We start from the raw sequence: 17,760 nt of genomic DNA on the forward strand, positions 1-17,760 counted from the left end.
GAGTAGAGGTGATGGCTCAGAGGGAAACCTGATCACTGTCGACGATGGACCGCTGCAGACTCTGAATGTTCTCTTATTTAAAAAAGAAAAGAAAAACTCAATCATTGTTCAGTTTTACTTTAGTTGTGTAGACAGGAAAGAGATGTAGTTAAAACCATCTTCTTTCCAGATGACTTCCCATCTTTACTGTTTAACCTGACATGTAGCCTCTGTTGCCGAAATATATTAAATGTCCAGACAGTTGTCTGCAGAGCAGATTTCCTGTACTTTTATTTATTTTATCTATTAAAATGAACAAACACTGGTAACCTGTTGTGTGGCTTAAATTTGTCTTTAAATATTCAACTGGGGGATGGAAACGGGAAAAGAAGTGATCCACCACTGCCTTGATTTGCTATACCTTCATCAAGTTGCATGATTTTCTTCAAACCTGCAGTTTCACAAACCACAAATAAATCAATGTGAGAGAACAGCCTTTAAGACAGAGATACAGAGAAGAGAAACGATTCGTTAATTACATATGAAGCATTTCAATGACACAACAGCAAAACCCCTTCATCATAAGGCACTTGGGGTGTTTTTCATTTTTCTTCCATCTTCAGTGTTTATATCAGAGTATCAGTCATTACATATCTTGTGTATTACTGGAGTCACAGGCGCTGGTGTGACAGCACAGTCAGCTGTCAGCGGAGCCTTCACATCAGTCAGACCCCGGCAGAGTTAATGCCACACAAAGCACATATACCAAGCATCATCATGGTCGACAAATCAGGGTTTGCGAGTGTGTGTGTGTTAAAGGAATAATAATCATCGGCATGAAACACAAGTCGGAGGTTTCTTTACATGCATCCAATGTCTTATATTGAAAAAGCAGCGAGTGGAGGCACAGATTACAACGAGCCGAGTGAGAGGACGAGTAAACACAGACTGGGGGGTGCTTCTAAAGTGATCACCGCCTCATTAGGAGGGTGTGACGCACGGGATGTGAACAGACGCAGTGATGGATGAGCGGAAAACACACGATGGTATGCATGAGTGAACCCTGCACAGAGGAAGTAATGAACAAACAGTAAATCCTCACCCCCCCTCTGTCCCGCCCCCCCACATACACACACACACACACACGGAATAACACGCACTTGGATATAACAAGTCCTCAAAATGTAACTTCACCATTCATAGTCTGATTTTGTAGTAAAGTTTAAAATATAAATGCCCGTTTCTCAACACAAGGTTTCAAAAAGTCATCGTTTTAGGGCTCAAACTCCAGAATCAAGCGTCACAGAGGATGAAATGCAACAGTGGCAAAGAGCGTCAGAGCCCCCAGGCTGCACCCGCAGAGAGAAAACAACGTGTTTGGAGCTGATGATCTTCACGTCATTTAGAATGAGACATCCAGCGCCGACTGTCCAGTGAAGTCGGACCTCCGCTGGCAGTTACAGGAGCGACACAGCCTCCAGATTCTCTTTGATTATCGTGTCCATAACCACCTGGAAGACAACCTGGATGTTGGAGGTGTCTGTGGCCGTGGTGAAGTGGTGGTAGATGAGTTTGCTGGGAGTAGCGTCGAGCGAGGCGAAGGTGGCGGCGATGAAGCGGGCCGACGAGTCCACGTCGCAGTCTGCACCTGAAAGGGGAGATGAGGAGGCGGATGAAACATCTGGCTCCTTTCCACAGAACACTGAACAGGTGTGGAAGTCAGCCAGCCGTGCTTGTACACCGGGAAAGATTGTGAAGTCGCTCAGGTAACAAAACAACAATCACAAAACAGAAATTATGAATTGCATGTTTGTGTTCCAGAAGAAAGAAAAAAACAACACAAATAAGATTCAAAATTCTTGTGAGGCTGATCTGTTTTACATTTGATGTCACAATAACCCATAAACTACGGCAGGGACAGGAGGACAGGAGGACAGAGGGACAGGAGGACAGAGGGACAGGAGGACAGAGGGACAGGAGGACAGGGGGACAGGAGGACAGGGGGACAGGAGGACAGAGGGACAGGAGGACAGGGGGACAGGAGGACAGGAGGACAGGGGACAGGAGGACAGAGGGACAGAGGGACAGGAGGACAGGAGGACAGGGGGACAGGAGGACAGAGGGACAGGAGGACAGAGGGACAGGCATCACACCAACCATCAACCCAGAGTTCATGAATAACTAGTTCCTAAGCAGTAAAGGAAGAAGTATTCAGATCCTAAAAGTACAGATGTATCATTTTCAGTAAAATGTACTTAAAGTATCAAAGTAAAACTACTTGTGACTAATACATGATCATGTATGACATCATTAGATCCTTTGGCCCTCCAAAGAGTCTCAGGATACATTTGACACTCCGACATATTGTCTCGTGAAAAACAGGAGCAGGAAAGGTGAGCTTGAAATGAAATCTATGATTGTTCATTGTATGATATGATGATTTAAGGCTACACCTTTGAGTAAAATGTCCTTTTCCTGTGGATGATTATGTACAACTTTACCTGTATTTTAAAAAGGCCGAGTATAATCGTATATGTAACAAGTTCTGTTCATGACTGACAACCGTTTCACCCCTGCAGCTGTAGTTTTGGTGTCTTATGACGTCCACGTGGACAGTTGTATCTGCAGGACACAATAACATGTACATCAGTCCTACCTTTAAACTGTGGCAGGTATAAACGCAGATGTCGCCCAGAGTGTAAAATCTTGTCTTGAAAAAGGTCCATCTTGTTCATGAATAACATCTGCAATAAAAACACACACAGAAAACAATCAGCTGAGAGAACCAGACGCTCATCACAAGTCTTTACAGATATTTACCTAAAATGTGACGATCGACAGCTGCGTTGAAACCAGCATGGGGCGAGGATGGCGGATCAATGAGCTCCATCTACTCATCAGTGTGCAATCAATCACTCACAGCTTCTACTCTATAGATCTCTGGCTCTAAACTCAACTTGTGCTCCGCTGCCGCCACATCTCACAGGAACTTTTTGGTTTTGTCGTCAACCAATTAAAACTAAGGCAAAGTGTCGTCTTCTCCGTCCCCTTTGATCGTAAAAACACACATGAAACAAGATAAGGAGAAGGATGAGCAGACGCTCAATGGACAGGATACGGAGCAACACCAGTGTGTGTAACGATCACTGACCAGCCGCAGTGAAGCGGTAACCCTCCCACGTTAAAAAGGTGTTCAACACTTCTGTTTAATGAGCCTGTTAGACACGTTAACGTGCAGGCCCACACACAACCCGGCACATAAACGTGTCACACACACATTTAATTGTCCATTTGTCTCTAATGAAGCCTTCAATAAAAAAAACGTTGTGGTTGCATCAAAAAGATTGCTGGAAGAGATACTTAAGTGGAACACTTTGGTGTAACTTTCTTGTTTTCTGTGCCTTTGACAAAAACGGCAAACGTTCACTCATCCTCACGACCTCAACACGTCAAAGTAAAACCTCGTGCCTTTGATTGGACTTTTCTTTCTATAAAGGCCCGACAGCAACGTCAAAACACAGCGATCACGGTGACAGGCTTCTGGAAAAGTTGCAGAATCAACAGCAAGTGACACTCGCATCAACATGCACGGACTTGTCTTTTAAGTGGTCTTTAAATGAGAGGTAAGTGGAATGAATTGAACAAGCTCGTTACACGCTTGTTGTAACGCGATCATTTACCGGAAAGGAGAACGGAAAAACACAGAGAGGGGAAAATGTCGCCTCGCCAAAGCTCACCCTAATTACAACTCGCTGTTTAATGACGAGTGACGGAGGACTCAAGAGACAAAGGGACGGGCTGGGCCCTCTGTGTGTGTGTGGAAACAGCATTCATCAAATGCATTAGTGTTGTTCTTGTCTCATGGTGTCATGGAGCTAATGGGGAGCCATCCTTGCTTGTGTCACCTCCATGTTTCCTGTGCACAAACTGAACTGTCAAACTTAATTGCAGTCCTCACCCTCCTCACCCTCCTCACCCTCCTCAGCCTCCTCAGCCTCCTCAGCTGGACCCTTGTTGTCCTGTTAGTTTTAAATACAGCTGTAGCTACTTGCCAGTCCGCGTGAGTGGTGGATAATTCAACTACAATGGAAGTTTCCACAAAATTGAATTCCTCACCATGGATGTGCTGCGGAAGAAAAAGTTGTTGCAGATGGAGGAGAAGAGCTTCATGCTCTCCTGAAGACGATTCTGCAGAGAGAAGACAATAACACCGTCAGGTAGCGGCAGAGGAGCAGCCACCTCGTCCTCTTTAAAACTCGGTCTGTGAGGACATGACGTCATGACGGTTGGGTGGGACTCTCGTTGGTTTGTCTGGAGAGCATGAACATTTGTGAGGGAGGGATTGAGTGCAGCCCGTACCACCGAAGGGTCTTCCACCAGAGTCATGTCGTAACCGCTGAGCGCCACCACGAACAGCACCGCCCGGACGTCCTCGAAACAACCGATCCACTTCCTCCGCTCAGTTCTCTGGCCTCCAACGTCGTACATCCTGTACACAGAGGGGGGGGGGGGGGGGGGAGTTGGACGCTGTAATAAAATGATTTGAGCAGCTTTCACAGCACTCAACTGCAGTTTACTCTTTAGAGAACTGTGGATTGAGATTTTGGACACTTGTCAAACATCTGTCCGCTGTTGAGTCGCACGGCTGTAATTTTTCATTTTTTCATTTCACACTGAGAATTTGGGCTCTAAATACAGTGCACTATATAGAAAACAGTGAACTTACACCTTTATTATTATCTTTAGTACGCAGAGTTTGATGCCCAAAATCAACTTGAGCTAAGTCCAATCAGCATAATAACTGAGAACAACTGTGTGCAGCGCCTTTAAATGTTTGCCTTCAACAGATTAACCCATTCTGGCCACTGACTTATAACTTCAATAAAACAGAGCCATCGTTGATGTCGTTGACTGTGCGTTTCCTGCCGTGACAAGTCAAAATGTCGGCTTTGAAACAGGAATTATTGCCGCAAACCCTGCCAATATAGGCCCATGATAAAAGTGGGAGACGGGTATGCAATGACGAAATAATTATTAATTGGATAAAACCAAAAAAAAAAAAAAAAAAACTATGAAAGATGTTGAGAAAGGCAAGTAACAACGAAAGCTGTGTGACAATGGCAGAGGGATAAGAGAGATCCACACTGTCATTCTGGGCCCAGGTGCAATTGATTTAGCAGGGTGACACACTCCAACCAGGGACCCTCAAGAGAGTGAATACACACACACACACACACACACACACACACACACACACACACACACACACACACACACACACACACACACACACACACACACACACACACACACACACACACACACACACACACACACACACACACACACACACACACACACACACACAAAGACAAGTGTGTTGCACATCTCTGAAGACTCTCCCCCCTTTTTCAATTTTCACCAAGACAATCACAACATTTTTACCGGAGACAATCACAACACGGCAGCAAAAGAAGCGTAAATGTCAATGTTCTCCAAGAGGACGAGAGAGAAAAACACAACGGGAATGAGAGCGGCAGGAACACACGAGAGAGACGGACACACATTAGTCTGTCCCACTTCACCCATTTTCAAAACCAGATGTGCCATCTCCCACCTTCCATCATCCCTCGCGTTAATGCCACTCTTTATTTGAGAGGGGGAATGAACACGTGGAAACACAAAGAGGGAAACAAACAGCGGAGGGCGTGCAAAGTGAAGACGAGGTAACATTCCCGATGGAAACTTTCTGTGGAAAATGATGTGCGACACAGAACATGTCAGTGAAGCCGACGCTTCATTACACAAAGCTACTCGCAAGCACACGTGCACAACGTCACACACACGCAACACACACACCACGACCCCCTCTCAGCGTTCGTGTTCATATCGTAGCTTTGCAGGAACACAAAGACACAAATGAACTCCAGGAAAGACGCGCTTCAAAGCTTCAGAAACAGCTGGTGAGTGGACCGCGCATTCAGGTTTTTATTTTCTCTAATTTGTTGCTGAGATGTGATCCATGTTCCAAACGTTGACCCGGTCTGTATCAATAAATACTTTGCTTTTATGTCACACTTTGTCTTCAGCTCACATGGTCCTCTCCTCCTTTACTCTCTCCACATAATGTTCACCCTCATCAGCAGTGTTTTAATGGGAATTATCAGAGCAGTTGATGTTAATGATGCAGGAAAAGACCCGGATCGTCATTACACTGAGGGGTGAAAGGTCAAACAGGACATCTGTATGCAAACTAGGCCGTGTCTGGGTGTAAAGTTGTGAGAAGTTATGCTCTTACACACACACACACACACACACTCCGTCCTGCAGCACCACCCCTCTCAGGTCTGACGCCGCCACCTTGTGGTGACGTCACCGTCACAATGTTTCACAGTGAAACAAAACACATTCACTAATTATTAAAAAGCAAAAACAACAAGCTGCTGAGTGACTCTACGGTGACGCAAACAGTAAGACTGCGAGCAGAAAGCGGCGCCGCAGAACAGACACGGTTGTCATCAAAGCGTTTGTTTGCCGGGAAACTTTTCCTGACGTGAAATACTGTCAAATGCAGTCAAATTTGCGTATGGCATTAAACGCAAGAACACTCTCAAGTCAGTGGCATCCAGAGACGTAAAAGAAGCATTCAGATTTTGACACAAACACCCCCGACTGAAGTCATCTGCTGACAAACTGACTCGCTCTACAATGTTTGTATGCTAAACAGAGATCTTATGAAAAGCTGCGGTAACGTGTTTTATCATCTGAATTCCCTTTAAGATGTAATGTTGAGCATGGATGGCAGGTTGTTATTGTGGTAGAGAAGAGGTGCTCCTCAGGTAGACATTACTAAGACAGAAGAGGAGCGTAATCGCATTTAATACAATGTGTGTTCACCCTCCGTCCAGACCATCAGTCTCCCCATAAAACCAAACCCCGGAAAATCAACCACAACCCAACACACTAGAAGCAGGCGTCTTGATTTTCATTTCTGCGGATCACAAATGTTTCGTGTCAATTTGTCCAATAATCAGTTTTATGATCAAACGCACGCAGAACTGGCAGGATTCCCATCAGCCCCAGAGTAGTTTGTGTTTAGTGCTAATTCGCAAATGTCTGCATGCAGACACGCTGAACACAGATGAGCTCGAACTTTGACTGAATCTTCAAATCCTTTCAGCACTTTTACTTCAAGTGATACTTCACCTTAACTTAAACTTCATTTAGCTGTTCTCTCTTAACTGACATCTCAATTTATTTAAATTTCTGTATTTTGATTTCCCCTTCAACTGCAATGTTGCAAACATCAGCAGCAAGCACATGAAACCATCTTCGTCAGAACGTTTTGCCATGTCCAGTTTTACGCTGGATTTCTATCATGCATTCTTGTAAGTTGTGATGATAAAACAAAAAAACTAAAAACGTCCAAACAACAACATCAGCAGCTCCATCAGCGTGTAGCATCGGTGTTTTTAGCGTGGGCTTTTTCTGTGATGCTGGTTTGTGACGCATCAGTCAGGCTGCAGAGAAATAAAGCTCATTAATATCCATCTTAACCATCGGCAGCTTCAGGAAATGAGTTCAGCCATTGGAGGACGATAAAGACGTCGGTATTACGACACATCATTGATCAGAGATGAATATTGTCATCCGGCATCAGCCTCAGATACCTGCCGTCTGCTTCTTCACTGATAAGACGGAGCCCCGCGTGCTCTTGAATGTGTGTGTGGTCAGTAGATGTAAAGCCTCACAGCGGTCATATCGACGTATTGGATGAAGCCACCCATCTCCATCTCACATCTCGGGCCTATCGCATGGCTGTAGACAGAGATAAGCGTGTCACAGCTGAAGAAGTGAAGTAAGTTGGTACGACAGGCGCTTTTGGAGAAGTCAAGTTCAGCTCGGACTGAGTCACTGGTTGTAAGCGCTCTTATTCTGGAGTGTTAGTAAAAAGAGAGTGAAAGGCGTCTACCTGAAAACGAGACGGTTGACTTTGAACTGGGTCTCTATCACGCCTGTCGTCCTCAGTCGTACTCGCAGAACGTCCGTCTCTGTGGGCACGTAATCTGGAGACGTGATGCGGGTCAGGTTCTCAAAGAAACTGCCAACCGAGGAAGAGGAGGAGAGAGAACGGTGAAAGACAGGGGAAACGGGGGAGGGGGGGGGAGGAGAGGGAGAGGCAGGAAAACTTCATAACCGGCAGACAAACTTGAGATCAAAAGAGAATCAGGTATCAGTTGCGGGAGTCTCGTACATTGTGTGTGTGTGTGTGTGTGTGTGTGGCCATCAGCTGCCAGGTGGCGGGTAGAGCGTGCAGCGATAAAGCTGCAGGCCCAGGGGGCGCAGCGGCTCATCGCCATGAATATTCACACTGCGGTTTACCATAATAACACACGGAGGCTCAGCTTTCAAACACAGATTCGCGATTAAGACAGCTATAGTGTAATCAACTGTATCATGTGTGTGCGCACATGTGTGTGCGCACACACACACACACACACACACACACTGAGTACTTACAACTACAGTCAGTACGGTGAGTAAAGTCATTTAACTTGATCCTCGAAAATCCTCGAAAATGTGTGTTTTTTCAGTCGTCTCAGTATTATTACCAATAAGAGTTATTGCCTTTCTAGATAAAATAAGATCCAAGTTGTACTAAATTGGAATATCCCTTTTAAAGCTAATTTAAGGATCTGGAAAATGTATTATGTCAATAAGGGTCCTCACAAGTATAGAAGTATGAACATGTGTGTGTGTGTGTGAAAGTGGAGGGTGATGGTGATGTTCAGTGGTTCTCAGTGGGAACAAGGGAGGCTGTCGGTGTAGATAACCCCAGAGCCGAGGCCTCTCGCTGGGGTAGGGGATGAGAACAGACAGCCTCCTGGTGGGTTCCAGCTCCGTCTTACACACGAGGTCCTTTCTACACTCCTGTCTTCTTTCCTCTTCTTCATCCTCACTTTCATTATTGTGCCTGCACACGTTTGTCTTTCCCTTGAATATGCACATTTTTAAAACATTTATTCTTATTATTTATACCTCTACGTTTGAGCATTTGTTGCATTGCTTTGCATCCAAAACCAATAAAAAAACAAACTCATGCATGTATTTTAAAGATGTGAAATAGATGTATATAATACCCATGGAGGTACATGTACTTAATCACACATTACTTGGGTTTGTCTCGCTCCCTCTTTCCTCTCCCCAGACTCTGATTCCCAGTGACAGCGAGCACACGGCCGAGCATCGGCTGCTAAGTCCAGCTAATTAGACCCCTGCACCTCCTGGGCACAGCGGGAGTGTGTGCTGGCAGAGTACTCACTACAGTGCCGAGTCATTGAGCTCGTACTCGTATCCTCGGGCCGCCGCCGCCCTCACCCCCTGGTCGGCCAACAGACAGGCCAGGGCGTGGCTAAGGAAAGGAAACAGCACCTGTTCTTCGTCAAAACAGCGCCCACACGACAGGACAGAATGGGCGTGGACCTGCAAGAAGAGACGGAGACAGATATATGGATGGATGGACGGCTGGTCAGGAAGGAGCGGAGGGCAGACGGAAAAGAGGATGAGAGTCTTAACGACAGAAAAGTTCAGCAAGTCTGTCTCGGCTCTGAAGACTCTGTAATCTTTACAGATGGACACATTTATGGATGTACACACAAACACGTACACGCCCTGGTGACATTTAATAGAGGAAATTATTTGGTCATCGTCTCCCGGCAAGATGTGCGTAGTGGGTGGACAGTGTATGATTTTTGATAACTTTGACAATAAAGTTAAAATCAAATTGAACCCCACAATCCAATCACCCACCAGTATAGCGCTCTGCTCTCATGCAAACAAACTGTTACTGTGTGTGTGTGTGCGCGTGTGTGTGTGTGTGTGTGTGTGTGTGTGGGGTGCTAGATGCAGCAGATGTGGCTGCCGTGCTGAGATGCTGCTCTCTCGTGGAGATCTGGTGCAGTGAAGCAGAGAAGAGGAGCAGGATGGAAAAGAGAAAGATAGAGAAGAGAGGGATTTGGCAAAAAAGTTTGCTCGAATTGAAAAACACAAAACGTAAAAAAGGAACAAACATGCAGGGAGACAGGTTGACACTGAGACGTGCAGACAGACTACCTTGTTCCTGGTGTTGGCCAGGTTGATCCGGAGGACGCCCATGCCATGGAGGACAAACTTCATGGAGGTCAGGAGGTTATCCAGCACTGCAGGCTGCCAAAGATCAACGGTCAACGGGTAAGTTTATGAACAGCCACGGCAACAGGAGGAAACTGAAAGTCATCACTAACAAGGACAGCTTTTAAAAAGAGCATCTCATTTTGAATCATACAGGAATAACAGTCAGACAAACAGCTTAGCATAAAGACTGAGCATCACTGTCCAAAGGTACCAAATCTGCCTCCCAGCATATCTAAAGTTCACTAATCAACACTGGGGCATAGTGTGTGTGTGTGTGTGTGTGTGTGTGTGTGTATCTATCACACCCCATGGATCAGCAATCAAATCCTATTGAGAGCGTAGGAGAGGGAGAGTCACATGTAATTCACATAAATTAAACTCATAACTCTGTTTCAGTGCTTGGAAACCTTGAGTCTTCAGTGACTGAGCAGAATGACTCCTGCAGAGAGTCAGGCAGTGTGTGTGTGTGTGTGTGTGTGTGTGCGTGCGTTATACTCTCCGTCACTCTCCTGCCAGCTCAAGATAAGCTTCACATTCCATCACGATTCTATCATGGTCTGGTCGCTCTTCTCTCTCCCTCTGTGTGTTTTGGTGCGTTGCTCTCTGAGTGAAATGTGCGAGGTGAGATAATTGGGTGAGGTGACAGGCCTTCATCTCACCAGGAGAGCTGCATTGATTTGCGTCGGAAATAAGCTGCTTTGTGCATTTGTCTCCCTCTGCCTCATCGTCAGTCACCTGCTCAGATATGACACTGGATTTGTTGTATCATAACACCACATTCTTGTAATCTTACAAACAATAAATATTTCTTGGTGCAGATTCTATGTTTTATGGCCATAAGCATCAAACCAGGCAGTTGGTGATATCGAGGTGATGGCAAGCTTGAGGTTTGCTACAAAACATGTTTATGAAGTGGTCTCTGCTCTGGTTACAGGTTAGTGAACAATGGACGAAGACTAAGAGAGGCTTTCAAGTAGGGCTGGGCGATATGGCCTAAAAAAAAAATCTCCGATTTTTTTACAAAAAATCCGATTCACGATTTAAATCGATTTTTTTCCCCCAAAATGTTTTGCAGATGACAGAAGCTGTTGAAAACAATTTTTTCTTTTATTTTGTGATGATTTTCCCAAGTAGGTTGATAAAAATAAAGTGCAAACAAAACCTGAACATTGTAGAAAGGTGCCTGTAGTATACAAAAAGTATTTGGTCACTCTTTTGTTTGCCTGAATCATTTAAATATAAAATTAAATTAAACATAACATTAAATGGCATTAAATAGTAGCCTTCCATTGTAAACAACTGTGCAAATGTAACTTTTTACAGTAAGCTTTTCTAACTGAATACACTGATACAAACACAGCATGAAATAAAATGTATATGACCCTTTAACATTCACATTTTCAAAAGTGCAACATCTGATCTAACATCAACATAACATATTTTGCACAGTAAATAAGTGCATGTAAACAAAATCAAGTGCATTCACAACATAACCAACAGTATTAAACAGTAGTGCATGTTTTTTCTAAATATTTTTTGCCAGGAAGACAAGCCTGTCTACTACCTCTGGCTTCAGGCATGCACGGTGGCATGTAACAATGCCCCCCCCCACACACTGAAAAGCCTCTCAGAGGGGGCACTTGTAGCTGGCACAGAGAGGTATTTCTTTGCTAAAGTACTTAGCCTTGGAAAGTTAAGTTGGTGACGCTTCCACCAGTCAAGTGGATCGGTGTCTGGGTCAACCTGCTGGACCACAGGTCAGTTGTTGCGGAGTAGAATGACATCCCCTCCAGCTCCGCAGAGATCCTTTGGCGTGTACTATTGTACAGCCGAGGCAAGGCAACGTCAGAAAAATGTTTACGGCTTGGTAGCACGTACCTGGGGTCCAAAGCTTTGAGACGGTGAATAAACCCCGGCTTTTCCACGGTGTATATGGGCACCATATCTTTTGCGATATACATCGCGACTGCATCCGTGATGGCTTTCCACCGGGCACTCTTCTTCTCATGCGGAGTACAGTTGGTGAATGTCTCCAAAATGCTGGGTTGTTTTTGTGAGGTGGCGGCGGCAGCAGTGAAGCTGCTGGCCGCCATTGTTTTAGTTTGTAAACAATGCGCGCGCACTCTACTACGGGAAAAAGGGGTGGGGGCGATTTTCTCGATTTTCAATAAAACACATCGCCTTAAAGCACACATTCGAATTAATCGATTAAATCGATTTATCGCCCAGCCCTACTTTCAAGTATGGAAAGTGCAGCTGAGTAGAAGTAAGATACGAACAGGACGAAGAGTCTACAGCCATGGTCGCAGCTGTAAAGAGCTGTACCTCGGTGCAACAGCGCATGCATTCTAACATGCTCACAATGGAGACGCCAACAGGGTCTCTCCTACCCTGACTGGTTCTCTATGCAAGCTTGATGAGACAAACACAAACACTTGTGATGTTGGGTGCTTCAAAAAGTATCCATCCTTGAGGCAGTTGACAGTGGAGAGTAATCTGGGCTGTCAGACACTTGCGCCTGCTTTAGACGGGCTTGTGTACTGAAGTTAAGGTGTCTTAAAGTTACCCCGTGGAGCTTTTGACAGCTCGTTGATGCATATTCTGGAATCGACAACGTGCCAACAAACAGAGCAGCGCACCAACGAAGGCAGTGACGAAGAAGACTGCTGGTGAATCAACATGGATGTGACCAATACAGGCTTGAAAATAGTTAAGAAATCAGCGTTTCCAACGTTTTATAAGGAAGGAAATACACTCAACATACGAGATCTCGAGGAGGCACACAGTGCATCTTCACTACGACAAGATTTTCCCGTGAGTTGAATCAGCACTTAATAATTGGAGCTTTGTTAGCGTTACAAAAGGTGGCATTTATTGGATTTATTCAATTGCTAAATCTGTCCACCCCCTGGATTTAAAGTGCACCGGATTAAGTTACTGCCCGTATCCCTCGTCTCTCCCTTCAGTGGGTTTATTCTCCTTTCTTCCTTCCTTCCCTCCCACCACCTTTGTCCTCCTTATCAATTGTTTCCAAGTTCCTCCTTCTATCTGACTCAAGACTTACTTTGGTTCTGTGTTGACAGTAGAGGTGGGAGGCAGAGAGGGAGGGGGGGAGGGGGGGGCATCACCATCAGACACTGTGTGTGTGTGTGTAGAACGAGTCTCTCTCTCTGTGACTAACCGTACGTGAAGTAAACTGACCAATCAGCTGGTACCGGCACACACACACACACACACACACAGAGCCTGGGGCCACAGGTCGGTTGCTCTGTGGTAATCTGAATCCACCATCACCTTCATCACACTATACCACACCTCTCTGGAAGAGTATAGTGTAAAAAGACACTGTGTTTTCACCCGTGTGTGTGTGCATGTGTATGTGTGTGTGTGTGTATGTGTGTGTGTGTGTGTGTGTGTGTTGATCAGTTTACAGGAAAGTACCGGTACAACAGACAGAAATCTCTCGCACCTTTCCAACCTCTGTTTCCTGCTGGCTGTCAATACCAACACAGTTCAAAGCATTGTGGGAACTTTATGTTACACTGTGGAGATATTACAACTCCCATTACAGCAGCGCAATCTCTAAATCCATCCAGATACACTGAACTATTGTTCAAACTTGCTGTTTGGATCGGCTCCCTGAACCCAAACTAACTAACAGTCATTTGCAGTTGTCTTGTGTCGGAGCAATTTACCACAAAAGCACAACAACAAAGAAAGCAGCTGAACTGACGGTGGTCTGACATTTAATTATTAACCAAAGACGGTTCTGCTGACAATGTACGACTAAGAATGTGAGTTTGTAGGTTTTAAGCTCGATTGATTCCACAAACCGGAACCTCACAGACGTTCTAGGTGAATCCCCGATTCAAGACACATATTCTGGAAAAAGAACACCTGAATCAACAAGGAGATTCCTGTCTGAAAAACACAAAGCAGTCCAGAAATGTTATGCATTGCATAACATGTGCACACGGACACACACACACACACACACACACACACACACACACACACACACACACACACACACACACACACACACACACACACACACACACACACACACACACACACACACACACACACACACACACACACACACAGCCTCACTGTTGTTGACACAGAGTTGTGTGCATTGGAAGAGAATGGAGGGACGTTTCAGCCTATCCAGAGTAAAGGCAACACCACGGCCTCGGGCTGCAAATAAAGGAGGGATGAGACAAAGAGGAGCCAGCTTCCTACCTTCCTTCCACTCAAACAGGCTGCCTGTCACGGTCCTAATGCAATACAAACCTGGCTGGCAGGGCCACAGACAGACCAGACAGGGAGATAAAGAGATGGGGGCTTTTCTCACTGTGCCTTCAGGGGAAATATGGTAGAACAGATAGCGTGGAGCAGGGACTACCTGTCCAGTTCAAGACAAGGTCCAGATGTTTACGACTGCATTGGTGGACACAAAGACGCTTGTTCAAGATAGCAGGTAGGGCGTCAGAGGTGGAAACAAATACACATGTGGAACAACATGCACACGGGCTTGATAAAGAATAAGTGTGTGTGTGTGTGTGTGTGTGTGGGGTTGGGATGGTCAGGAAAGGGCAGGGCAGGTTTGTGAGTTCGTGTCATTTTTCTAAAACAAGGGCGTCACCCAAGAACAAAAGGCAAACCCAACTGACAGCACGGAGAACAAAAGAGATGCGACTGCTGGCATTTAACCCGTGTTCATACGTGTGTGCATGCTTGAACATGTCAAAAATCTTCGTGATCTGCTTACAGTGTTGTGTCAATGCAACAAAAAGGAGGTTCTGAAACCATCACGCATATAGAATTCTTCTTGATTCTTTTTAATTTGTGTTTTTTCGCAGCTTTCTGAACATTGAAAATGTGCATTCGCTCAAATGTCGGGCTGGGGTATCATTTACAAATTGCCATAGTTGCCAGAGGGATTACATTGTTCTTGTTTAATTGAAATGTCTCGACAACTTTTGACTGGCTTGTTATGGAATTTGGTGCTTGAACTCCGGTCCCTCTCAGGATGAATCGTAATCACTTTGGAGATGATCTTGTTTAAACGAGCACCATCATCAGGTAAACACTTATATTTGTCCAATACCTTCCCATCAGCCTCAGCTCTACTTTGTTGTTGGTGCTAATTAGCAAATGCTAGCATGCGCACAAGTGAACTAAGATGGTGAATACAGTAAACCTCATACCTGCTTAACATCAGCATCTTAGCATTGTTATTGTGAGCATGTTAGCACGCTAACATTAGCATTTGGCTTCTTTAGTACAGCATCACAGAGCCACTAGCGTCGCTGCACTCTTGCTCTCGTTTGACACGAGTAGCAACAGAACTGAGTTTCGGTACCAATAATAAAACTAATAACTTTGTAATAACATGTTTTTCTAGAGAACCTCTTTAATTAACTTAATAAAATAGGACAGGTCTCAAATATTACATGTCTGAAGACAAAAACTTTGCCTAAATACGTTTTGAAATAAATAAATACAGTTTAAAACTGTCAAAATATGTATTTGAAGGGAAAACATGATTGAATCATTGATAAGGAATTCGACGACACGTTCGACACAGATTTTTGGTACTTTAGGATAGTTTTTGAAACACATTTAATTCTGCACCAAAAATGTGTCGAGGTTTGACATCCAGCCCCTCCTCAAACTGATAAAAGCACAAATAGAGCTCCTCCGGGGTTCGTTATCCTTCTCTATTCAACACAGCCCAATAACAGAAAGCATGACGCTCGTGTTGACGGAAGGGAACTGCAGACAAGGTGCCGGTTATGAGACAGGAGCGGCAGCAGAAGGAGAGAGGACTGCAGGGAGGGAAGCTGGAGGCGTCTTTAATATCTCGGAATGCATTGAAACGTCCCAGCTGCCAGTACAAACAACTGGGACCTTCATATGTCATACCAGCACGTGTGTGTGTGTGCGTGTGTGTGTGCATAATCCTGACCATGAGCAACTGCAAAAAAAAAAAGTTTCGACAAAGTTTGACAGTGTTTTGGACATAAGATGATCAACAACTTAACGGCAGTGTGAATTGCATTGAGGCGAGTTCAAACTCCACCATCTTCATCAGTGGAGCTTGCCTCGGCAGTCTGTTCCGGTGACGGGGCTGTTTTTATTAAAGAGCACGATGAAGACAGAGAAAGGCCTCCTCAGTCATCACATACTCATTATGTATATGCATGGCAGGAAGGTGGAGAGAAAGACGAAAATATACAGGAATAGTGAAGGGGAAAAGAGGAGAGTAATGGACAGGGATGTGGAAAAAGATAAGCCTTCAATGAAAACAAGATGGTGTGTGTGCGTGTTGAACCGTTTCCATTCTCACAACCCCAGTACAGCCGAGGAATCTGGCTTCCAGTTGCTCACAAACACTGAAGGAAGAGCAGATGCGAGCCAAACCACTGCATACCAACTTGAATCTGACCCTGCGCATCGTGAGAAAATATCCCCCGCGGGAACTGAGCATTGCGTCGTTTTACATCAAATCTCCTGTTTATCTCCGTCACTGACTCCACATCATTAACTTTAATTCCACTCCTGTGGTGCATTAATTAAACCCAGCTCTCGGCTTCCCCTGAAGTGCGATTGTTGTCCAGCTCTCTTCTTCTGGAAACATAACACCAAGCCCACTGTACGCTGACAGACTGCTCAAAGAAAACCATCAGGCAGAGCGAACCAGTCTCCTCAAGTGTACGTGTGTGTGTGTGTGTGTGTGTGTGTGTGTGTGTGTGTGTGTGTGCGTTTCCCACCTTGAAGCTGGCGAGCTCTTGCTTGGTGAATCCATGACTGTGAATGATCTTCATCTGTTTGACCAAAGTGCTTTTGCCGCTCTCTGCTGCACCTGGAGGTTGTAAATGTTAAACTGGGTCTTTTTAATGCAGTAGAGATACATCATATGAAACTTGCATCTATAATCTGTGATCAATTTGTAATCATTGAATCTACAACGGTTAAATTAAACAGTGGATTTATTAGTCAGTCACAACCAATTTTGTATGGAAATTGCATGTTGTTCAATGGGAAATATCCAGCGAGGGATTCAGGTGCTACTCATAAATCCACTGTGAGTTTAAGGTGTCCAGTCTCACCTAGTAGGAGTATTTTAACCACATTCATCTCCCGCTTGGCGTACTCGTACAGGTCTCGGTCTATCGTGGTGCTGTGGATCCTCGCCTTCTTCTCCTCCTCCTCTGTAAGTTCGGTACCGAGGCACAGTCCCATCCTGAGCACTCATCTCCTCCCACGACCCCCGGCCTGAGAGGAAAACACAAAGGCAGGGAGTCCAGGCTGCAGGTCAAGCCCAACTTGTTTCTATGAGCTGCAAGCCACGAGCTCTCCTGCGAAATCCGCACGCGGCAAGCAAGCGTTCCTGTTAACTCGAGAGAAAGAAAAGCTCAGGCCATCCCCGACACATATCCTTCAGACTCCCTGGAGTTGGGGCTCAAACCGTACGGACCAGTTTGATTTTACGCATCGCTCCAATCGTTTTCTTTTCTTTTCCTTCTCAGTGGCAGATTTTAATGGTTGGTAACTTTTCGGCGACTGTCCTCAGCCGTGAAAACAACCAAACTGTTGACA

General features: G+C 45.2%; 1 protein-coding gene across 1 annotated transcript; it reads right to left on the reverse strand.

Moving 5' to 3' along the window:
* Nucleotides 1–515: 515 nt before the first annotated feature.
* Nucleotides 516–17,712, reverse strand: gnav1 (guanine nucleotide binding protein (G protein) alpha v1). The gene is made up of 9 exons (XM_079278005.1): nt 17,271–17,712; nt 16,932–17,023; nt 10,093–10,185; nt 9,302–9,462; nt 7,952–8,080; nt 4,339–4,468; nt 4,096–4,167; nt 2,636–2,723; nt 516–1,627 (listed from the first exon to the last, which is right to left on the reverse strand). Exons 1-9 carry the CDS (start codon nt 17,401–17,403, stop codon nt 1,437–1,439), a joined length of 1,089 nt encoding a protein of 362 aa, XP_079134131.1. The 5' UTR covers nt 17,404–17,712; the 3' UTR covers nt 516–1,436.
* Nucleotides 17,713–17,760: the final 48 nt, after the last annotated feature.

This window comes from Melanostigma gelatinosum (assembly GCF_949748355.1).
Source record: "Melanostigma gelatinosum genome assembly, chromosome: 11".
NCBI lineage: Eukaryota > Metazoa > Chordata > Actinopteri > Perciformes > Zoarcidae > Melanostigma > Melanostigma gelatinosum.